The sequence below is a fragment of the Xiphophorus couchianus genome, chromosome 13 (assembly GCF_001444195.1).
Source record: "Xiphophorus couchianus chromosome 13, X_couchianus-1.0, whole genome shotgun sequence".
NCBI lineage: Eukaryota > Metazoa > Chordata > Actinopteri > Cyprinodontiformes > Poeciliidae > Xiphophorus > Xiphophorus couchianus.
Window position 1 is genome coordinate 15,640,867 of NC_040240.1, and position 24,302 is coordinate 15,665,168.

The 24,302-nt window shown below is 36.8% G+C and overlaps 2 protein-coding genes across 6 annotated transcripts in view; one reads left to right on the forward strand and one right to left on the reverse strand.

The window, feature by feature from the left end:
- The first annotated feature begins 359 nt into the window (after positions 1-359).
- LOC114156630 (40S ribosomal protein S19) lies at positions 360-4,411 on the forward strand. Of its 2 annotated transcripts, XM_028037175.1 has the most exons (6): positions 360-551; positions 752-822; positions 1,823-1,923; positions 2,687-2,870; positions 3,081-3,135; positions 4,049-4,411. In XM_028037175.1, exons 2-6 carry the CDS (start codon positions 752-754, stop codon positions 4,094-4,096), a joined length of 459 nt encoding a protein of 152 aa, XP_027892976.1. In that variant the 5' UTR covers positions 360-551; the 3' UTR covers positions 4,097-4,411. The 2 variants fall into 2 exon arrangements, with proteins under 2 accessions (XP_027892976.1, XP_027892977.1); XM_028037176.1 differs by lacking the exon at positions 360-551 and having other exon boundaries at positions 565-822.
- Positions 4,412-5,734: 1,323 nt separating this feature from the next.
- kmt2ba (lysine (K)-specific methyltransferase 2Ba) overlaps positions 5,735-24,302 on the reverse strand; it is a 43,167-nt gene continuing 24,599 nt past the window's right edge. For 3 of the 4 annotated variants that reach the window (XM_028037148.1, XM_028037147.1, XM_028037149.1), the window contains 22 exons: positions 23,531-23,641; positions 23,143-23,333; positions 22,956-23,057; positions 22,237-22,347; positions 21,260-21,321; positions 21,005-21,168; positions 20,856-20,923; positions 19,452-19,586; positions 18,575-18,733; positions 18,346-18,463; positions 17,471-17,549; positions 16,981-17,141; positions 16,641-16,802; positions 13,171-15,397; positions 12,010-12,129; positions 10,894-11,012; positions 10,680-10,805; positions 9,409-9,661; positions 8,224-8,334; positions 8,059-8,142; positions 7,845-7,974; positions 5,735-6,634 (listed from right to left, as the gene is read on the reverse strand). In XM_028037148.1, coding sequence (XP_027892949.1) covers positions 6,359-6,634; positions 7,845-7,974; positions 8,059-8,142; positions 8,224-8,334; positions 9,409-9,661; positions 10,680-10,805; positions 10,894-11,012; positions 12,010-12,129; positions 13,171-15,397; positions 16,641-16,802; positions 16,981-17,141; positions 17,471-17,549; positions 18,346-18,463; positions 18,575-18,733; positions 19,452-19,586; positions 20,856-20,923; positions 21,005-21,168; positions 21,260-21,321; positions 22,237-22,347; positions 22,956-23,057; positions 23,143-23,333; positions 23,531-23,641 — 5,069 coding nt within the window. In that variant the 3' untranslated portion in view covers positions 5,735-6,358. The remainder of the gene's footprint in view (positions 6,635-7,844; positions 7,975-8,058; positions 8,143-8,223; positions 8,335-9,408; positions 9,662-10,679; positions 10,806-10,893; positions 11,013-12,009; positions 12,130-13,170; positions 15,398-16,640; positions 16,803-16,980; positions 17,142-17,470; positions 17,550-18,345; positions 18,464-18,574; positions 18,734-19,451; positions 19,587-20,855; positions 20,924-21,004; positions 21,169-21,259; positions 21,322-22,236; positions 22,348-22,955; positions 23,058-23,142; positions 23,334-23,530; positions 23,642-24,302) is intronic. The other variant, XR_003597979.1, reaches the window with a different exon arrangement.

Sequence of the window (24,302 nt, forward strand, 5' to 3'; positions counted from 1 at the left end):
TCAACAAGCTAGTACAACATAGCAAGTGTATTTCCAGATAGGAATAGTAACTTTTATTACAAATATTATAGAGTTACTGACCCTCTTGTGTTGTCTTCCTCACTCAGACGACTTCTCCTCTGTTGCCGTCTGTACCGCAGTCCTCAAAAGAGCTCTCGAATCTGTTGGGGGGGGAAAGAAAAATAAGAGAAAAGACACAACACTACCCTCTGTTGGAATACAACCGGAATGACTTGATATTTTTTGCATGTAATAGCTTGTTTAAACGTCATTATTTTTAATCAGTTTGATCAAAATAATTCACACATGAATAAAGAGAAATATCCAATTACCCTTAAGGTGGTTTAAAAAGAGAGGTTAGGGGTAAAATTAAAGCCTGAAGGTGTGTTGAATGCACTCATGGTGTCGTCCTTTTCTTATGCGGACAGTCTTCCTCCACCCTTCATCATCAGCATCATTTCCTTCAGATGCTCCGCCGCGTTAGCTTCGACTAAACGGGGACACGTTCAGACCGGAGAGCCCTGCTGGCGTCTATAAACTATACCATAAAAGTATGATTCTTGGCGTAAAATAATTACTTTAAAAAAATAAAAAAAAAAGACAGAAGCTTCTCTTTAGCTGCGTTAAGCTAGCGGTTAGCAAGAGGACCGTTTCCAACGGCTGCGGCGCGCGCCACATCCCAGCCGCGACAGGTTTCTAATGTTAAAACAATTTTATCAGCTCACTTTTGTCTCCGTTTCGTTTTTCCTAGATGCCCAGCGTGACGGTGAAAGATGTCAACCAGCAGGAGTTTGTTAAGGCATTGTCGGCTTTCCTTAAAAAGTAAGTAAAACAAAGCGCAAAGCCAGACTTTCTGTCACTAACTGCCAGTCCGTCACCGGGTCTGATGTATGCTAACTCTAATGACATAACAAACATTATGGGATGTTTGTTTCTTTGTTTATAAATGAGGGAGGGGATATACAAAAATATATTTTTAAATAAACAAATTCTACACGATTATTATTATTATTATTATTATAAATATTTATCTCTATGGTTTGTTTTCACATTGAAGAAATTTGTATTTATAGAATTTATTCTCTTTTTCCATTATCAAAAAAGTCTACTCATTCATCCAATTCAATTCCGTTTATTTATATAGCACAAATTCACAACATGTCAACTCAAGGCACTTAAATAAAAAGTTATTTTTATTTTTATTTATGCATACATTCCACTTGATTCTAGTTACCAAATAGCACAATAAATTCAGTTCATTATTCAAATTAGTTAAAAAAAAAAGTTTTCTGTTTTTGGAATCTCACCAAATTGCAACAACCTGCAAACTTAGTGAAACGATTTGATCTACACAGTTTAAAAAAAAAAGTATAGTACAGAATCCATGTTGTTTATATAATCTTTACTGATTCTCAATAACATAGTTTTGTTAGATAAAACTTGATTCAGTTTTATTAATTTGCAGCTTTTCAACTATTAAATAAAATATTTTTTATTATTTGTTCTTTAGTATACATCTTTTGGACTCCATTATGGTAAACACTTTGTCTTTTGTCTTGTTTGTGAGTAGATTTAGTAACTCTCAGTCGCTTTCCATGCAATTATCATTGATTTTGCTCTCATTTCCCCTTAATAAACTGTCATCTAGCTACAATAAAACATAAAATATGCACTTGTTGTAAACCGTAAAGCATAAATAAAGTATTTTATTTATATTTGAGGACATTCATCCACTTTGTTTCTTTGCTGATTAGCCTAACAATACGCATCTATGCAGTACATAACATAATATTTATCCATATTATGCTCAAAAACATTTCAGATCTGGGAAACTAAAGGTCCCAGAGTGGGTCGACACTGTGAAGCTGGCCAGACACAAGGAGCTAGCTCCCTGCGATGACAACTGGTTTTACACCAGAGCAGGTTGGTTACCAATGTTCATCCACTGGATTTCAACTGGACTGGGCCACACTCTCTACCAGATCCAATTTTTATTGGTTTTTTGGATAATTAATTTTTTCTTCTTTTCTGTGTTGGAGTTCTCATAAAATTACTACTTCATTATCCTAATATTACAACTGTATTCTTGTAACATCAGGATTTTAGAAGGTTGTCAAACAAGATGGCCGCCCTCTTTACTATGGACAAGGAGGACATGGATGGAAAAGAAACAAATGTTACAAAACTTAAACCTTCAAAACACAAACATTTGTTTAAATCAATAAATTCAATTTATCACCCAGAAATGGCTATAAATTGTATTGAAAGCTTTAATAAAATACTCCATCCATCCATCCATATTTAAGTAATATTTTATATGTTTTGTTTTTTAATTTTGGCACTTTTGGACCTCCATTGATGTGCTTAAGTTAGTTCAAATGTGCATTTTTGGGGTTTGTAATCAGATCTTAAAGGTAACAATATAAATAATTGATTATAATAAGCAAAACAGAAAGAAAATCATTAGTGAAGTTAACTATTTACGCATCCTCTTTTCACTCACTTCTAAAGAAATCACAACTGTTATTTGTCCAGCTTTTATTTTAAATGTGAGGATTTATTTGATATAAATTGGCTTTAACATAATGCTAAAAACTTTGATGTTTTATTTTATTTTGCACGCTGACAGCAAATAAGTCAGGAAATAACCAGTACATATTTATTTTATTTTTTCGCGCCTCTCTAGCGTCCACAGCTCGCCACCTCTATCTGCGAGGAGGTGTGGGAGTGGGCGCCATGATCAAGATCTATGGAGGCCGCCAGCGGAACGGCGTATGCCCCGCCCACTTCAGCGTGGGCTCCAGGAACGTAGCAAGGAAGGTTCTTCAAGCCCTGGAGGGCCTCAAGATGGTGGAGAAAGACCCCAGTGGGTAAGACAGGAAAGAAAAGAAAATCTGGATATGACCTTGATCAATAGTTTGCCAATCTTTATCAAAGTATGGATGCTTTTTCACTCATTCTCTGTCCAGTTGTTGACTCTTAACGACGGAGTATTAGGGCCAGACTAAGAGATTTATTTACTTTTTAAAATTATGACAATAAAGGAATCAGCGTCTAATCTTTAACAATTAATCTTACAGCGGTCGTCGACTTAGTCCTCAAGGTCAGAGGGATTTAGACAGAATCGCTGGACAGGTGAGGTTTTCCATGATAAATATTTTTTGAATTTTATTAATATGTATAAATGGTATGTGCTGCTTTAATGTGTCAAACAACTTAATTGTATAAAAAAAATTATGTTTGCTTCTGTCTGTGTTTTTACACTGCAAAAACACAAAATCTTACCAGATGTTTTTTGTTTGGTTTCTAGAGGAAATATCTTAGTGCACTTGAAATAAGACAAAACTAACTTATAAGCAACTTTTCAGCAAGGCACAGGAGTTGATTTTAAATAAATAATTCATTAATACTGATAAAAAAGTTCTAGTTCCATTGGCAAATTATTTCACTCATATCAAGAAATTTTTCCCATTTTATAAGTGAAATAATAGGCCAATGGAACTATCACTTTTTTACAACATTAATGAATTATTTACTTAAAATAATCTCCTCTATTTTAGTGAAAAGTTACTTTGAGTTAGTTTTGTCTTATCTCAAGTGCACTAAGATATTTGCTCTAGAAACTAACCCAAAAACATCTGGCATGTTTTTGTGTTTTTGCAATGTATTTTTGATAGTTATTAAGTAAATGATAGAAGTGAGGTCTTATGTTTTATCAGGCTTCAATTAGTTATTTAGGAACAAGGGAGAAGATTTGTACCCAATTTGCAGTTGTGTATAATTAAATTTTGAAATTAAAATGGTATATTTTCAGAATTTTTTTTTTTTGTGCTACATAAAAACTAAAGTGATTATATATTATTTCTCTTATTTTAGAGAAAGTTATTTTGCAAAAAAAAAAGATATAACAACCTGTGGGCGCTCACACTTGGCCTGTGGTATTTGCTGCCATGTTGTCTCTAAGAAACTGTGTTGAACCTTCTTTAGGATGTTGGACATTTATATTTATTGCTTTCTTGTCCTCTTGTGCTTCCTTTTGTGTGTTCAGGTCGCCTCTGCAAACAAGAAACAGCGAAGTTTACAAAGCGCCGCCTGAGGAAAGCATCCAGAGTGCATACGGCGTGTTTATTCACTTTTTATTTGCTTGTCTTTTCATATCAGCCTGGTTCCCACTCTGTCCAAGGACAGCAGACAGATGCATGAGTCTGCAGTTCAGCTGAACTTGTGAACCAATATAAAGTAGAAACAAGCATTAGCATGTTAAAGTTGTTGCTCTCCACCAAGAAACTGTGAAAACCGGAAAATAAAACAAATACAACGGACCCAAAAACATGCTTTACTCTTTCGAACAACTTTGTTTTCAGAAAATTATGCATATTGTTGATTTTGCTACAATAAAAGCTGATCAATAAATTTATTTGTCCTGTCAGCACTAATACCTGGTGATCGGTTTTTTCCGTGGAAATCAAAACATTTTATGTTGCATTCCAAGTAAAGTTAAAGGAGATTGAGAAAATTCAATATATTTTGTTTGGTAGTCAGTTTTAATTTTGAATACAGTCACAAGAATAAAACTAAAATTAAAAACTGCAGAAGCAGTGTGTTTAAATGCAATACAAATGTTTTTGTTCATTTAAAGCAGGGGTGTCAAACTCCAGGCCTCAAGGGCCGCTGTCCTGCAGTTTTTAGATGTGCCACAGGTACAAGACGCTGAAATGAAATGGCTTAATTTCCTCCTCCTTGTGTAGATCAGTTCTCCAGAGCCTTAATGACCTAATTATTCTATTCAGGTGTGGTGCAGCAGAGGCACATCTAAAAGTTTCAGGACACCGGCCCTCCAGGACTGGAGTTTGACACCAGTGATTTAAAGCATATGAAAAACAAAAATGTATGGAATAGTTGGTCAAAATTGTGAAAATATGCAATAAAAAACTGCAATGGAATTTCAAGCTTTGGCTCAAAGTGAAAAAAAATAAATTTCAGCAACATTTAAGTAAATTTAAAATTAATGTTTCAGTAGTACATTTAGCATCATTGTAGTTTTTTTAGTGTATGAAATGCAGTAAAAATGATTGACTTTGTGTTTTGCAACATTTTATGTTTCCGATCATCTACTAAAACATTCATAAGTCTGTCATACAACTGGATCTTCAGTCAGAGGCTTCTACAGAGCATCTGTAATACAGACTGCTACAGGAGGCAACGTGTATAATAGGAGTTACATTTAATTAATTTACCTTTTGAACTAATAAAGTAACATTTGTATTAAATATTAATTTACTGCTTGAACAGAATGCAGACAATAGAACAGAAACTTTGAACAAATGTTTATTCAACATAAATAAAAAAAAAAAAATGAAGGTAAAAAAATATGTAACAGGTTTAGAAATTTTTTATACAACTATTTACAGGATCCATAATCCGCCTGTAAAGTAACGTGTGAAATTTAATTGAAATTCCTAACATAAAAGAGAAAAAAAAAACAATAAAAAAAATTATTACAAACCAGTGACTTCATCCGGTCTACAAATGAGAGCGAACTTGTGTTCATAATAGTAGCTCACGCTTTTTAGTACTGAACGATTTAACAATGAGGAATCGGCGTTCATTAAACGGTTTATTAAATACAGCCTTGCTCTATAAAACCTTAGAGGTAGTACACCTGAGAGAGACGAGAACGCTGTCCTTCCTGTTCATCCACCTCCAGCTGTTTAAAAGCCCGAACACGTTTCTGTTAGTTGGTTGATTAGACATTTATTGTTCAAATATACAAAAAGATTTAGAAAGGACTGCATGGCAGGATCAGCGAGTCCTGCAACAAGAAAATTCTCCTTCATCAGGCTTAAAATACACACACACACAAAAAAAAGATAAACAAAACGTCAGCGGGGTAAAAGCACTCGGATCATCACAAATAAAAGTAGAAAGATTTAACTGGCTGCAGGCGATACGCACAGATGGAGGACTCTTAAAACTAACATTTTGGGGATAAACAACAGCAAGACCTAAAACACTGAAGTCCCTGCTCTCCGGAGAAGAGTTAAAATGTAGCTGCTCTACAATGTACACAAGGTGCTTTGGGTGTGACTGGAAGTGGAGCCGTGTCCCGTCTTGAGGAGGTCGTGTCAAAGTAAGGTGCTGAATGAATCCTCCTCGTTCTGCCGACGGCTCCGTTTCCAACTGCTGGTGAGCTCCGTCTGTGGGATAAAGACACCTTGAAAGAGCGTGGCGTGAAACAAACGCTACAACTGTCCAGGAAAGGCATGAGAAGACAAACTACCCATGATTTGTTTATAAATTAAACTCCACAGAAGATGGCTTCTTCGTTACAGAGCGGTGATGAGCGTGACCAGAGTTGCTAGTTTAGGTATCGGCGGCACCGCCTGGCGCCGCAGTTGCAGTGCAGCTTGCTGTCGTCGTCCTCGATGGGGAACTTGTAGTCGTAGGTGAGCTCCTCGCCGCGATAGATCTTCCTCAGGGCGAAGATGACGATGTGCTTGCGGCCGTCCACGTTGATGACGCGGGAGTAGCAGTTCGGTTCGCACGAGTGGTTGATGAAGCGGGCGGCGTTGCCCTGCATCGTGGCGTCCACCACGTCGAAGTCGTCGATGCGGAACATGTAGCAGCCGATGCCCTGGAGCGAAACGACAAGTGATGAAAGTCTGTAATTTCAAAAATTAAGACCCGTTCTGCAGCTTAGTGAATTAAAATCTAATTGTGATTTCTCCATTTTTTTATCTTAATTTAACCTGCTCAATTATAACAAATTATTTTTAATTAAATCTACAAATCTATAGAATCTAATTGTGATTTTTCCATATATATATATATTTTTGTTTTACCTGCTCAATTATAGATATTTTTTAATTAAATCTCAAAATCTTTTGGAATCTAATTTTGATTTTTTTTTTTTTTTTTTGTTTGGGGGAGGACACAAATTGCGGATCACTTCGGATTCAGACTTGTGGAAACTACGCATTTCAATTCTCTATAGAATCTATTTTTTCTACAACTCTTAACTTTTCAGGATGCTGAAAAAGTTGCACAAGCAACAAGAAGGAAACTGCAATCCAAAGTCTAAAGTTGCTTCGAGAGTTTGGGGGAAATTCCCAAGCAGCTGGAGTCGGTGGTTAACGGTGTAACAGGAAATGATGATTTAATAATTCAGCAGGACTCTGCACCAGCCAAAACTGCAAAAAGTGGCAGCATCTGCTTTAATTACAGAGAGGAAGGCGATTATAGAGGAGATGAGACACAACAATAAAGACAAGCTGAACTGATAAAGTTTTAATAGGAGAGAAGAAAAGTTTAAATATCACAAAAATAAACTTAATATATCCAGAATAGTTGCAGTTTTAGTAGAAAGAAGCAGTAACGTTATAACTTTAAAAATTAAAATAAGGAATATTAACATCTTGTGAATTTATACTTTGATTTTGGTTTTATAAATCAGATCATAATTTATCTTTTAACACATCAACATCAGATTATTATCAGTAGCCCGATTTGAAATGATGGTGCAAACAAATATGATTGTTTCAAAGATACAATCAAGTCAGATCTTGATAACGATCGAAGTTTTGGTCTCAATAAAACAACTTTTTTCAAATATTTTTCTTCTGATAAAATTGTATCTTTATTCTAAGATTATGACTTTAATCTCTTAGTCTGATCCCAGTCCTCGGGGTCAGACTTTAATTTGTCTCAGAGATTTAATTTAAACCTGATTACTTGAACTAAACATCTGCCAATTACTGCGGTTACTACTTATAAATAACATTTTCCAGGAAGTACATCAGGGGACAGGTTCAGAAAAATGTTTTGTTTTAGTTGCTCTCACTCACCTTGCTGTCGTAATATTTCTCCCGTTTATCGGTCAGGACGGCTCGGATGACGGTGCCGGCGTACTCGATCACCATCTCTCCAGCATCGATGTTCCTCTTGCAGAAAAGTCCACGGCCGTGAATCGGAGATCTACCATGCAAAGATGGAAAAAAGATTTCTCTCGTGTTCCAAAAAACCATCTGAAGTTTATGCAGATATTTCTCCTGTATTTACCTGTAAACGCCCACTGCTTCTTTGGAGATTTTTTCCAGGTGTCTGAACCTCATCGCCATGGGAAGCTCGCTGCTGGTCGCTCGTCTAGACGAGTTAAAGACGAGTTGAAGTCAAAGCCAATCAATAGCAGATATTTAATGAATAGTAGAGATTTAATCAACTAACCTGGAGGCTTTAAGTGGGAATTCATCGTCGTCTTCATCAAAGGGGGCGATAAACTCCGGGAGCGGTCTGTGCTGCGAAGCCAGGAAGTTGAACATATCAAATGTTGCTTTCCTGGTTAGAAAAACAAAAAGTAAACACAAGGTAAGTTGCCATTTATAAAACAAAACAAGAAAAGACTAATTAAATCCCCAACGATGTGCTTTTAAAACTAAAAACTGCTCAGATGTACAGCAACAAGATCCTTCAGAAATTAAAATAAAGGAATCGATTTAAGTTGAGATGAAATTACATTTCATTACACAGATCGTGTCCTTGTGTTGAAACTGCAATGTTTGTGACCCTGCCTGTCAACATATAGCCAAGTACAGATTTTTAAAGTTCGTTTCTCTGCTAGTTTAGAACCCTGTAAAATTTGAAAATGAATGCTCTTCATGTCAGTAGATTTTAAAAAGAAACCTTTCTGGAGCTGTCTCTTCTCTAAAACAAAACACTGAGGTTTGAAATAAAAACAGAAATCATATTTTATTTTTAAGCCATACCACCCAGCTCCACCTTCTTCCTTTTCTGGTTTAGAAATCCAAATTATGTGCAAAAAGCAAGCAATTAACAAAGTGATATCCTAAAGTTTGTTCTTCAATTCATTAATTAAACTGTAAGCTGATCTGATTACAATCAGGGGAGGAGGTAAACAGAAATGAGTCCAAAATAATATTTATTGTCTGTTTTTAGTTGATGTAGATTGTTGACCGTAGCTGTAATAAATATTGTATGCAATTAAAAACAACTTGTTTAATTTAACTTCTTCTAAGGAAGACAGAATAGGGCAAAATGTCATCTTTTCAATAGAAATGACAATATTCTTTAAAACTAATGAAATAAAGATTTCAGTTTTTAGTAACAGCAATAATAGCTACTTGTTGGATTAAATGTTAGTTTTATTTTATCTTAATTAATCATTAACAGCTATTAGTGTCACTAGTACAAAGTTAATCATTGATTTGTCAGGAAACTAATCCCAATTTAATATATTTAGATTTTACAACATATTGACCATGAAAATAAATGTATTTTATGAATATGATCTATCAAGGAAAACAAATTTATCCTTCAGATTTACCAAGATATTCTTCGCCAAATTAGATTAAATTAAAATTGCTACATTTGTGATTTTCTGATGTAGCGCACCGTGTGTAAACTTCGGTTCGGGCGCAGCCGCTCGGGTTGAGAGGAAGCTCTTCTTCGGCGTCGTCGCAGCGGTGGAAGCGGAAGCGGTGCCGCTTGCAGTCGGCGGCGCCCTCCAGCTGCTCCAGCAGGAAGATGACTGCGTCATGGACGACGCCCAGGACGCGCTGGCCGCTCATCACGCCTAGAGGAAGCTGCTTCAGGTGGAAGTCTGCTCGAGCATCAAGGACGCCGTCGACCACGGCGCGCCACGCCACTGAGCGGGAAGAAACAAAAAACATTTGTTTTAAAATGTTGGCAAAATATTATTTTTGGCCAGTAAAGTAGGATTTTAGCTAACGATTATTTTTTAAAATTGATTATTATGACAATTATTCGGCCGAAAACTTTCGTCACATTCTGTGGATTTTTCGTTAAACCTTTTTAATGCAATATTTGAAATACCTTAAAAGACTCAAATAAACACAAATAACATTTTTAAATAAGAATTTTTTTTTTGTTTGCATAAAATCCAAAAACAAAGCATAGCTGTAATATGTGCTTGATAATTTGTAGCAAAGGATGAATCTGCAGCTAAAAAAATACTTTCAATAATGCAATAAATTGATTAATAACTGAATGGCAACAAGTTGTTTTTTTTTAAACAAAATTCAACTAGATGAAGCTAAAACTATGTCAGTTGAGCAGTTCTGGGCAGAAAATATTTACAGATAAAAGTTTTTATTGTTTTTTTTTTTTTTTTTATGTTAAATGCAAAACTGTAACTCTCCAGATGTGTGAATTTTGAAACGACAGAAATGTTCATCTCTAAAATAGAATATTAGGGCCATGCTAAGAAAAAAAACAATTAAATTACAAGAATAAAGTCATAATCTCAAGTAAATAAAGTTGTATGACTGTAAATCAAAATAATATGGGAATTGTCAATAATACAAGAATAACCTCATGTCAAAATCATAATATTACCACAATAAAATCATAACAATATGCTGTTATGTAAACAGATGTAATATTATTAGAAACTAGTCGTGATGAGAAAAAAAAAATCAAATAGGATAATACATTGTTATGATAAAATGCATTTCTTTTACAGTTTTGACTTCATTGTTGCTCTAAGTGTGTTGTTCTTTCAGCAAATGGTCTTTTTGAGTCTGTATACTCCTGCTAAGGGTTACTTAGTTACTAAATTAGTGGACAATTTCAATACTTGACTAATTATTATTAATCCGATTAATCATTTCAACCGTAAAGCAAAGCAGAAGAACCCGTCCTACCCTCGATGCTGTTCGCCTTGACGCTGAAGCCGTCATCGCTGGTGATCTCAAACCGCAGGTGAGGCTGATTCATGCAAGTCTTCTTCCTGTATTTCAGCGCAGGAGCGTCGTCTTCCGAGCTGAAACCTGCAGAATCACAAGTAAAGATGGATTCAATTTCACACACAAAGTAAACAAAATAACCAAAAGATCCACAAAGAGCCGAGCGACAGACCTGCATAGGGAGCCCACTCAGAAAGCTCTCCGTGTCGAGAGCTGACCCACATGTGGGTTCTACAGTGTGAGGGGACGCCGGGTCGGGATGACGAGGCTGAACTCTCAGCCTGAGGACGCCTGAGGAACCAGGAAGAGACGAGCGGAGGATGAAAAACAGGATGTCAAAATACACTTCTGTGGCTGAAAATAACAACTGTACAAGTAATTTGTAACTTCTTGTAATTAACTATCTTAGTATGGTTTCGTGTAAAACCAGGTTTGTATAAAAATCAAGCCTTTTTCAGGGTATGTTTTCCAGCACCACACTTCAGATATAACAATGCAAATGAACTAAGAGGACAGTTTCAAATCACAATTATGATGTAATTTATTACTGTCAATTATAGTCTTCTCAGAGTATTGTAGTTAAACTAAAATATAAAAGAAAATTATGTTTTGAAATGTTTCTTTCTCACACACATGACTAGTTCGAGAACAAATCACAAATTTAACAACAACAAAAAAAGGGAAAAAACCCAGCTCATTTCAATAATGTTACTTAATGTATAAAATATAAGACCAACTTTAAGTCATTTAGCCATTAAGAATAATAAACATCCATCAAACTGGAACAATTCAAACAAATTATGTTAAAGTAAATGAACTTCCTGATCAAACTAAATGATAAATACATAATATACAAGAAAAAAGTGTTTGTGCCAAGTTTCCTTTCATTTAGGAAAAAGAAATAATTTTACCAACCCTAACTGGCCTAAAATAAGAAAACTAATTGTCTGATTTAACTTCAGACAGAGAGAAAAAATGTGGATATGTCCTTTTATTATCTTTAAATACATGGTTTCAATTGTAAATAACATTTTCAAATGTAGGCTTTTAATCAAACATTAGATTGCAATTTATTACAAAACTGTGCAGTTTGACTATTAGGCACTTTTAATCATTTTCCAAACCTTAAAATTCAAGCAGGGTGTATGTATTCCACCTCTGCGTAATACATACAGCACCTATAAGTCAATCCTTGTTTTCTTTTTATAATATGTCGAAAAAACTAATCTGTGTCTGAAAGCATTAATTATAAAAGTAATTAGTAACTTCTTGTGAATAACAGTGTTACCTGAAAGAAGATGATGTTGGAGGAGGAGGAACAGTGATCTTCATTGGCTCAGGTGCTTTCACCTGGTCCAGATCAATAACGTCGTTTGTTGTCGGAGCTTTCATTCTGACGCCGCCGGGTCTGTTTAAAAAAATCCAACCACGTTTTATATTTCCACAAACTTCAATCCTGTGAGAAAACGTTTGAATCGGCTCTTATTTTTCTTCTTCTGACTTTTTGGATCACAACAAGCAATAAATCAATTAATTGCAACATAAATGAAAAGAAATTCAATCACATTTTTTTCACATTTTACTAATTTTTCTCTTTTTTTGTACTAAAAACTGGTCTGGTCTTCAGTCTGGTTCACTGGTCTCAACTAAACCTTTTCTGTTTTTGAAAAGAGACTTCACTATTTATTTTATTTGTTGTTTCTGTAGTTTTGTTTGTATATTTTGGATATTAAAATGTCTTCCAGATTCAGTGATAAATGATTAGAAATTGAAGTATCTTGATCTTTGAGAATGTGTTCTTGCATTATTATGCCATTTTAGTACTTGAAAATAGTCTCAAAATAATAACACAATTGTTTATCGCAGTAATTTCTGGGACAATTTATCGTCCAGCAAAATTTGTTATGACAGGAATGTCTTGCATCAATGACATAAAAAGTCAGATGAAATGTGAGATACATACCTGAATTAGTATTACAGATAGAAGTGGCACAAATTAGATTATTTTAGGTTGAAGAGATCAGGAATTGTGAAGAGAGAAATTGTGACATATGTAAAAATCAGATGTGCAATTCTGTATAATGTGGGACATATTTGGATGAGACAATTGGAGGTAGGAATTAAACTTTGTCTTCTTTCTGCTCCTTTTCAAACTGGATATGGGACTTTTGTTTATGTTTATTTTAATGTCTCTACATTATGTTTTCTTATTTTTTTCCTCTGACATTTTACTTGTTCGAAATAAAGAATTAATTTCACTCAGATTGCTGTGAAAAAGTTGACTATGGGTCGCATTTGGGGAAAAAAAGAAAAAAGAAAAGCAGATTTGCATTTGCCTGCTGTGTGAACGTAGGCTACGGTAAGTCCATTTACGATTTAATGAAGGTAAAATGCTGACAGAGTTATAGTTGCCTCTTAACTTTTAATACGTTTTTTAAAAATCTCTCACCTTGCTTCCTGAATTTCCTCCATTTCACTCGACGGATCCTTTAGGAAGTCAATCTTTGACTTCTTCTTGGATTGCCTCTCAGAAAGCGCAGACGCTCTCTTCACTCTGATTTGGTGGGGTGACGGATCGCCATGGAAACTACAGGGCGACTCCGAACGCCCCATCGACGTCTGATCTGACTCCTGAGTGTGTGGAAGCTGCGATGGCTGCCGCTGCCTGGTCTTTTGTCTACGACTGTTGTTGAGGATGATCGGCGCCGGCCGCGGCGTCTCCATTTCCGTGGCCATTGCTCTGTTGATGATCGCCTGGGTGGTGAGGTCCTCCATCTTGGAGAAACTCGCTGGAGTAAATGTCTGAACGCTGACGGGAACTAAAGGAGCTGGAGAGACGACGTGTTTCACCGGCAACACTTTGACAATCACTTTTCTCTCCGGGGTTACGTGGTTGGCGGGAGAAGAGACGTTCAGATTCGAAGAGCCGGGGGAAGGTTTTAAAATCACACGCGGGACCGACTGATTTAAACCACCTCCGCTGTGGAGCATCTTGGCGATTTGGCTAATTCTGCTGTAAGTTGGCGAGTTTCCGGCAAGCGTCTGGAAAGTGTTCGATTTGGGGTCTTTGACGAGGATCTGCCCCTGTCGGTTGACGAGCAGCACCTGGCGGACAGTCGTCTGCGGGCTGGGCGAGTTCACCACCGCCGCCACCTGCTGCTGCGACGCCTCCGGTTTGGAGGTGTCCAATCGGATCGTGATGGATCTGCCTGGAGCGGCGGAGGGCTGGATGGGTAGAGCGTTCAAGCCGTTGATGATGATCGGCGAGGCAACGGGATGTGGGACCGCACACAAAGTGGTGGAAGACGGAGAAACTGAGGCAATGCTGACGGTCTGCCTGACCTGAGGCGCAATGAGGGTGATGTTGGGGTTCAGCTGGAGACACTGTTTAGGCAGCAGAGGCTTGGACATGGAGGCACCAGACAGCTTCCTCTTTACAATGATGGTTTTCTTCGGCATCGTTTTGGTTTCGAATTTGGGAGAAAAATCTGGATCGTTTAAATCGTCTTTGAACACGTCGGTCGAATCATTTGATGAGGTTTCGTCTTTGTCGGGAGCTGCGCCCTTGTTTGAGTTGACGACATGTCCATCTTTAGCTGAAACAAAATGGCCCAACATCGGATCCAGCAGCAGTTCCTGCTGAGACGTCGGACTGTCGGAGGACAGCGGGACTTCCTCTTCCTGCAGGCACAGCTCCTCGCACATGGAACTGGGCTCCATGAAAACGGGGGGCGGAGAACTTTCCCGATCCTCCAGTTTGGACGTTTGCATTGGCAGAGAGAAGATGGACTCCAGCCTCTGTAGTGCGACTGTCAGATGTTTCGTAGGTGTTCCCTGAACACTGCGGGGTTTATTTTTGCCCTCTACGTCCTCTGTCTCCGACCCGCTGTCCGCCCCGTCTAACTGGGAGATCGACTGAGCTGCAGCGGGTTGATTGGCGGCATCAGAGCCGCTCGCCGTGTTACACACCACCGTGCGTGAAATCTTAGAGTAATGTCCGCCGTCTTCATCCTCAGAGCTGTTGTCTTGATTGTCTTCTCGCATCTCCACGTCCTGCGGCCCGACTTCCGCCTGACCGCCTCCCAGGTCCATGTTCTCGGCGAGCAGAGCCTCGTCAAACTCCAGCTTGGTGCCCAGCATGGACGCCACAACTACGTCCGCGTCGCTGTCGAACACGGTGTACGGTAGCTCTTGAGACATCAGCTGAGCCACTTCCTCCTCCAGGTTGTCGGGGGCGAGCGAGATCCCATTCGTCGTAGCAACAGCGGCGTCTTCTGCCTCCGATGATGCCAGGAAGTCCTGTGGGACCTCTGCAGTCACTGGGGCGGTGATTTTAAAGTTCTGGGTTCCTCTGGGGGAGGGGGAGACGCCACCTTGGCGAGGAGAAAAACCTCCACAAACGCTGGACCTCGGAGGGGAGTTCCACACCGGGGAGGTTGAGTTTTGCCTCGAAAGCGGAGGTGAGGCCGATCCAACGGTTGTCGATTTGGGAGGGGAGCTGAAAAGAGCGCATCGGGAGCCGACGGCGCCCCCAGGACGGACGCTCATAGCCACAGACGGGTTGTTTTCTATCGGCGAGGAGCTGCAGCGGCTCCTGGAGGACAGCCTGCGAGGCCGCCTGGTGTCGTCCAGGTCCCTCAGGGTGAGGGTGTGATGAGACTTGTAAGACGCAGCTCCTGAAATCAAAGACATAAAAACTAAACAGAAGAAAAATATTCTGGTTCCTACAAAAAAATCTAAATTACAAATTTTTTACAGTCGTTTTAAAACATTTTGGATATTTTAGTGAAAAATATCGGCTTCAGAATGAACTTCATTTGAAAGAACTGGTCTCATTTTATTCCTTGGGGCTGGGCAATATGGCTGAAAAACTTCTCATGCTGTAAGCATTTCATTTCAGTCAGTATCATTAATTAATGATTAGTTATTTATTTCAAATATCTCGTCGCCAAGCTGGCAGTGTGACCTTTCCTCTTTTATCCATGTTTTTTATTTCATGTTGTCGTTTATTTTTAAGCAGTTCTGAGGCACTGTGGGCAAACTTTTAAACTGCTGTGGCAGTTACTGAACATGCTGTTGCCAGGTAACCAAAGAATGAGTGAGTTGCTAGGTAACCAAAGAGCAAGTGAGTCAGTTGGTTCCACCAGCTTTGCTTAGTTAGTGTTTTTTTTTTTTAACTTAATTATGTTACTAATTTTGTACTGTGTTTTTTTTTTTTTAAAACTGTTTTACTGTATTATTATCAGGACAATCTTGTAAAAGAGCTCTCTAATCTAGAAGTTATAATCTAGTTAAATAAAGGCTGAATAAATGTTTTAAAAACCAACTAAAATAGGTTTTATTGTCAGAAGCTGTCTCCCAATTCTTCATTAAAGGACATCTGAACTATGTTTATCCACTTCATTTCTGATATTCCTGTTTCTAATAACGCCACAGAATATTCTGTTACAGTCTTGTATAGTATATTATCATTATTATGACTATTTTTGTTAATCTTGTTTTTTTATATATTGTTTCTTAACACTAACAACTTTTTGCTTTTATTTGAACCTTTATATCTGATATACTTCTATAATAAAATAACATACAGCAATATAATATACAATTACAATACAATTACAGAGTCCGGATTGCTTCAACCTACATTAATAGAGAGTCTCTTAACCACATTTTCTGATGTAATAGATCATAAGTTTGCTTAAACTTCTTTAAAAAAAACTGTAGTGAACAGAATGCTTTGTTTGGCATCTAAAGATTTTTTTTTTCACAACTCAGTCTGGTAGATTCGGTTCAATTCAAGACCAAAATTGAAACATTTTTCCATTGTCCGTTTTATTTTTTTCCAAATTGAAGACCAGATACTACTCCAGATAGAATAGGAACAAAAAATTTTTTTTTAATGTCAGGCATTTTACTGACCAGGAGACGGGAGCGGTCGTGATGATCCTCCTGCTGGTCTTCTGGTCTGTGTGTAACCCGGACTCCTAGGCCCAGGTGTGTTGTGCGTTTTAGAGTTTGGAGACGAGTTTGTGGACTTGATTGGGCTGGAAGAGGAGCTGAAGCGATCTGGAGACTCCATATCTGCTCGTACATACAATATATTATCATTATTAAACCACAATAAACTAAAAAAAAAAACCATGTTATTTTGTCAGATGAAGTTGGAAAAATAAACTCTTTCAGTATTACTTTGGGTTTTAGGCTAAAAGCTTTAGTTTTATTCCTTCGTTTGCAGCTCAGACTGGAGCAACCTGCTCACCTCTGTGGCGACTGGGACTGTGGACTATGGTGTGGTTCTCCTCTCTGTCCATCCTCAGGTCTTGTTCCTCGCCAGGTAGAGGTGTGCTCACCTCTGTCACCTTACAGGTGTACTTACAGCGTCTGCGAGGGTCCACTGTGCTCCAGTACAACCGAGAGCATCTACAGATTGAAGGCAGAGAAACCGGGTTTATATAAAATACTGCAAGTCAGATTGAACCTACAATAAACTCCACACAAATTCACAGAACATCTAGTCATTTTTTAAAACACTAATTCTCTAAAACAAATATCAACTTTGGGGAAAATAAAACACTAGATTTTGTGAAAATGTAGAAACTAAATCAATATGATGAACGTGTGAACTGATGATGAAAATGATGGAAAAAACTCATTGGGATTTGTGTACTGGTTCCACAACCAGTACACAAATACCTCCAAGCTGGGTAAAAATACCGAGACCTGACTTTATATCAGAAATAAAAACTTACTGATAACCAACAGGATAAAGCATCCTCCCGTTTGACGACAGCTCTGACAACACACCGAGTTTCTGAATTTGTAGAGAGCCTAAAAACAAAACAGAACATTTAGCACAATAATTTAAATATCATTGCAGGACAGCAACTGATAATTGTTTTAGTAATCAATTGTTCTGATGATTAATCAGATTTTAAAAAGCCATGTTCGGCAGATTATTTATTTAATCACTTAAGCTTTCTTTATAAAACATTAGAAATATATACAAAATGCAAACAATGGAATTCCTTTTTTACATAAAAAAATAAGCTTATGAAATGTTGCCTAGAACGCAATATTTTTAGCTATATTTATTAAAACAACATGTGAAAAGTTCAGCCCTTTCTGCTTGACTTAATGTCAATACAGTGTATTTTTATTATTATGACAGAATTTAAATCAGAGTTAAACTTTGCAAATATTTTTTATCCTGAACTACTAAAGAGCCAGATAAAAAAGCATTTTTTTCCCCAACCTTAAACACAAAATAATGTCATTTTTATGCAATTCTGGTAGATTAATCACTGCTATAACTGTGTTGTACTTTCAGCAAGCGTTCCTTTTTCAGTCTGTGTATTCCATTTAAAATCAATTACTAAATTAGTTGACAATTATTTCAATAATTGATTAATCCGATTAATTGTTTCAGCCCCATAGCAGTATTTTAAAAAATATATGCCCTCTAGTATGGCTGTTACCAGTGGCTGACATCAATACTTTTTAAAGGCAGCAATTATAGAACAAAAGCTTCATACAGTCTTGTCTATTTTATTAGGGGGGATTCCTGTTGGCAACAAATAATATACAGTTTGCACAGAAGAATAAACCAACACACATTTATTCTCACCTATTGTCATGTTTATACTTTCTGGCTCAAGGCCTGTAAGAAACTTTCTTCTCAGATTGATTCCCTCAAAGTCCACATAGACCCGGCGAGAGACCTTGAACCCACTCCCTGACACCATCTAAAATGAAACAATCAGAGTCAATTTTATTACAAAAAGAGTGAGAATTAAGATGATTCCTTCCTGTAAATATTAATGAACTGAAAGGAAAATTGACTTTCATCCGCTCACCTTTGCGCTAACGAGATCCCTGTGTTTGTAGCAGTACACCTTCCTGTCCTGCTGGAACACACACTTATCTGCACGAGCGCACATGAAGTGGTAATTACTCAAGCAGGTGGCGAGGCAGCAGCCCACTGTGGCTCCACACTGACCACAAAGATCACAGCGCTAGATGAAGAAATATCATAAACAAACAAAAAAGAGATATTAGAACTGTAATAAAATACACTACATGCTGTGTTAGCAGGCTCACAATGTGCATCTCTGACATAAAAACCTGAATGCAAAGTGGTCTGGCTGGAGAAACTTATTTTTCTAAGTTCAGATATCGATTAATATAGCAAGAAATAACATCCAGAATCCAAATAATATTCAACATTACACTTTCCTTGTGCAAAATTTACACAAGACTGTAGGAACCAGGCCATTACCATTATCACCACATATTAGGGGTCTGCAACCTCAGTCCAGCTAAGTAAAACTTTTTTTAAAGCTTTAAAGCTGCAAATGTTATGTAACTTTTTGTGAAAAGGCAACTAAAAATGTTTTATTAAATATCTAAAATAACATTTTTGGTCATTTTTAATAAAACCAGTATTTGATTTCTGTTTTTAGGTTTTAAAACATTTATAAAATACAAAAAATGGCTAAAAGGACTTTAGTTTTCAATAAAACGATGAGGAAAAAAGTAAATAAATATTACTGATATTTGTGTCATTCTGTTGTGGAAATTTAATTCAGGATTTATTCCATACATAACTAAAGAAAACTGCTAAAATCTGCATTTTATATCAATATTTATTTTTGTAAATGTTAGTTCTCCACTGCTTTAGCCAAATTATCAAGGAAGATTGCAGACCCATATGTTAACATTTGTCATAATTACCAAGTGGCGCCCCCTTGAGACAGCACTGTGCACTTGTAGAAGAGCGCTGTGCTGTTCATAGACCTCTGCAGACCACAGGCAGCAGTTGATGTGGGCCCACTCATTCTGCCCCAAGTACAGCAGCCGCCCTGCATCCTGTAGGGCAAAAACACACTCATCACTAATCCATCATGTGGTAAAAATTAAACTTTTACGCTATGATAACAGGATTCGTACGGTTGTAAAATTCAAGCACTTTTCAAGTATTTTCTAGGTATGTTTTCAAACTTTTCCAGCACCACACTTTGGAGATAAAAACAATCCAACTTAACTTTAAAAAGAAAAAAAAAAAGACAGTTTAAATTCACTATAGTATAACATAATTTATAATCAGAAGACATTCTAAATAGCAGGGACAAGGGCTCAACAACAAATCAATAATATATATTGCAATAGACATGTGATCAAATAAATAGAGATTCAATAATAATCTCTCAACTTTTAAGCAAGGTTGGTGGAATAAACTAATTGACTCAGTCTTTGGTTACCTAGCAACTCACTGCTCTATTGTTACCTAGCAACAACCTGTTGAGTAACTGCCGCAGGAGCAGTTTAAATTTTCACTACTGTGCCTCATAACTGCTTAAAAATAAGAAAATAACAGCGTGAAGTGAAAACCGAATAAAACATGAAAGGTTACGCCACTAGTTTTGCCGTATTTCAGATATTTAAAACGGAAAACTAATCAATAATTCTCAATATCAACGGATATAAAACGCTTACATCGTGATACATTTTTCAGCCACATCGTCCAGCTCTAGCCGGGATAAAGTAAACTAAAATATAACAAAGTTTACTTTTGAAACACACACCTAGTACAAAAGATTTGTGTAAGAACAAAACACTAATTTAACACCAATTAATAACTGACATCTAAAACATAAGATCACCTTTTATTTCAGTTACAGAGGTGAATAACTCATCGACAAATTAGAAATAATAAATACTCAGTACACTGAATAAATCTGTGTTAAATTAATTTCCGCTCAAATTAAATGTTTAAAGCACAATATAAATAATCACTTGACTTTCTGAATGGAGCCTTTTCTCTGAAAAGTTTATTACAACATTATTGCAGAACTGTACAGATAATATATAGAATAGAATACACTTTATTGATCCCCAATAGGAAATTGTTTAAATCACAATTTAATTAATTGAATTTACCTTTGGGATCAATAAGGCATTTTTAAACTTGAATCAAGTTCTTATATGGACTTTATACAGAAATAAAGCACTTTCCAAACCTTGAAATTCAAGCTTTTTCAAGTATTTTTCCAAGCGCCCGTACAAACCCTGCAATAAATAAAAGCTAAGGACATTTTCAGCATCTAAAACAGGTAATAGATTTCTGTAGAAACTCACGCTGGGAGCAGCATCTCCATATTGCTGGCACAGAGCACATTGTCTCAAATCCTTCATCTTAGTCGTATCTGGAATTAAAAGTTAACACATAAACTAGAGAAAAGAAACAGCTAAAAACCTCATTTTAGAGGGGGAACATGATTCTCTACCTTGTGGACACTCGGGGGTGCTGATCGTAGAACGAGAGTCCCAAGTAGCGACCGATGTCGGCGTGGCGCCGGTCTGAGCCTCCCTGGTGCGGTAAGCTCGCTCCATCCACTGAGCGTAGCTGTGCTCCTTCGAAGGAGGAAGCACGGCCTCGGGAAGCATGCCACTGAACAGCAAAAACAATACAGAGAGCTATAAAACACTTGCTTTAAAAATAAAATTAAAAAGGTTAGCAAAGATTCACTGAGTGTGCTCACCTTGGCAACTCTTCAGAAAAGTGATGGCACGAAGAAAACCAGCTGAAAACCTGTTTCATAACCTGCCAGAAAAACAATTTAAGTTTAAATTTGAGCTGATTTTAAACAAACAGCCTCATGTTTCTGCCATGGAAGCCAAGAATACACAATAAAAACAATCATACGGCTTAAAGATGGATTTTTTTTCATACAAGATCTGATCTTAGTCAATTTCTTTCTAAAAAACAAACAAAAAAATAAAGAAAAAATATAAATGACAGAAGATATATTAAAAAATGCCTTCTGTGAGTTGAATAACGGAGTATTAGGGCCAAACTATAATTTTTTCCTTAATTATGAGAAAACAGTCATAATATTAGAAGAATGAAGATGCAATTTTACCAGAAAAATATGACAAAAAGCAGTTTTAATGAAAAAAAAATTTCTATAATTATCAGGATTTGACACGACCATCTTATTCATTTTGCATAATTCCTTTAAAGGCCCTGCTACTAATAATAATTTGATGCTAATGTGTTAAAACTGTAACTATTTTCTTATCTGTAAAACTGATACCAAATTATAACTTAACAAGATGATCAACATTCTTCATTTAAATTTTTGTGTCAAATAAAATTACTCCTACTATTACAACTTTATTCTGGCAATATTAAAACTTCATTGTTGGATTATTTTGTCTTTATTCTTGAAATTTTAAAATATATACATATTCTTGCTTGGCCAATAATAATCTGTCTTACACTTGATGTGAATTCAAAATCCAAACAAATAGAAGCTTTATAACTCGCTTGTGAAACAAGATGGCTGCCAAAGCGTGTGGGAAAAAAAAAAATCCAAAAATTAATTATTCAAAAAGAATAAAATTTTATTAATTGATCAAATTGATTTATCGGTCAGGTCTAAAACAAATTGGTAAAAAGTATAAAACAACAATAAGGTAAAAATATTCAGAGTGACAGGGAAGAGGAGGAGCTCACCTGAACGTAGTGCTCTTTGGACCGATTTGTTGGCCTCTGATCCTCAGGAAGAAGTTCCTCTTCCTTCAGCCATTTTTTCATCACAGTAGCAACATCACAATGAAACGCTTTCTGACAAGACAAATGACACAAGACGGGAATCAACAAGAATACAAAGCAGAAGATGTGAAGATGGAGATGAGTGTTAGACAAAGTTCCTTCATGTCAAAATGCAGTGGTTTTCCAGAATTAAATTTTTTAGTCTTTTCAGTCAAATTTAAGAATTTTCTAATCAGTAAAACTTTTAAATGAATTTACTACAGAAATGCCTGCATATGTCAGGATGTAACAACCAGCAAAAAACTAGAAACAGAAAGAAGGAAAGGTAGAAAAAGGAAGAAAAGACTGACGATGAGATACCAGGGAAGACGGAGGGATGAGTGGACCGGTAAATGCTCTGATGGGCGAGGAAGAGATAGATAAGCAGACTGACAGACGGACGGGTAGACAAGGTGACAGACAGATGGATGGATGGACAAGCAGATGAATGGATGAATAGACGAACAGACAGCTGGATGGACAAGGAGACGAACAGATGGACGAACAAGCAGACGGAAAGATGGATGGACAAGAATGCGCACAAAGGATGCAGATGGACGGACAGACAGACAAATGGATGGAGAAGCATACGGACAGATAGATGGATGGACAAATGGACGGATGAACCCGAAGCTACTCACTATCGTCGTGTATCTGTCCTCTCTGAATTTGTCCTCCACGGCTCTCAGATCACAGACGTGTCTCTCCGTCCTGACGGACGCTGTCTCCTTTGACTCCTGACACTGAAATTCAACAAACGATCTCAGGACATTTTCCAGTAAACAAACAAACAAAACAACCTGGCTGCATGGAGCCGTTGTCTCTGACCTGGTTACAAAGCAGGAGGTGCTGAGTGCTGCAGGAGGAGAGCAGCTCACTGAGAACCTCCTGCAGTCCGGACAGCAGCTTGCTCTGCAGCACCTCCTTCACACTGCCTCTGTCGGTGTGGCGCCCCCTGCAGGCTGTGCAGGTGACGTCCACTTTGTCAGGCTGACTGGACATGAGCCCAAAAAGCTCCTCTGTAAACACAAATACGACCGACGTCACTTTTTTATCTAAATTATAAAAGTAATAGAAATAAATTGAAAGTATCTAGTTTTTTAGGAAACTTGTTGGAATTTGTTGGAAAACCCACATAAATGTTACAAATGTGGATTTTTGTCCAGCAAAAAAGTAAAACTGTAAGAGGAAATCTCAGAAATTGTAATTCCCTCACCTGATATTCCTTCACATCCATAATGGATCCAGTGACTGCACTCTGAACATCGAATCATCTCAGAGGTTTGGTTTCCCTCATAGCACTTCTGGCAGACGGGGCAGAAATTACCTGACATAAACACACACACAAAAACAATTAATTACTTTCAATTAATTGTTATAATAAAAATAAACACAAACAAAAGAATCAGCACCAAACTCTTAAAATACTTTGGATAATATATGAAATTGAGAGACTAATGTGATTTAAAATCTAAAAAGGATGAAAAGAGTTGGAGGACAACAAATGTTTCATTATTTAAAAAACAAAGATTAAATTAAATTGTTTTGTGATAAAGATTGTGTTTTTTTGCAGTTTTAAGACAAAAAATATGACAAGTTTATAAATTTTTGGTACAAGTGGACGCTATATTAAGGAACTGAGACCTGATTTTATTTAAATATTGACTTTTCAATGAGTGTGGGTTTTACCACCTGTCCTGCTGTTCTTTTATGGTTTAAAAAAGGAATTTGAAAATTGGTGGAAGAAGTCATGTTTGTGTTTTTTTCCCTAGTCATTCTTATGTCAAAGCTGAAAGAGTATTTCTGTACTTTTATTTTAGTATTGCAAGACAAGGAGACATTAAAATACATGTATTTATATGTACATATGTATAAATTTCATTTATATGCAACTGCAAAGACATCAGCTTGATTTTGTTCCTTTACTGCCATCAATGTGAGCGCCTTATTTAAAAGTAAATAGAAAATAAAAATCTACTTTGGATAAC

Coding starts and splice junctions, on each gene's coding strand:
- LOC114156630 (XM_028037175.1), top strand. CDS start 752: ATGCCCAGCGTGACGGTGAAAGATGTCAACCAGCAGGAGTTTGTTAAG. Junction 1,924..2,686: donor CTGGTTTTACACCAGAGCAG/GTTGGTTACCAA, acceptor GCGCCTCTCTAG/CGTCCACAGCTCGCCACCTC. Junction 2,871..3,080: donor GTGGAGAAAGACCCCAGTGG/GTAAGACAGGAA, acceptor TTAATCTTACAG/CGGTCGTCGACTTAGTCCTC.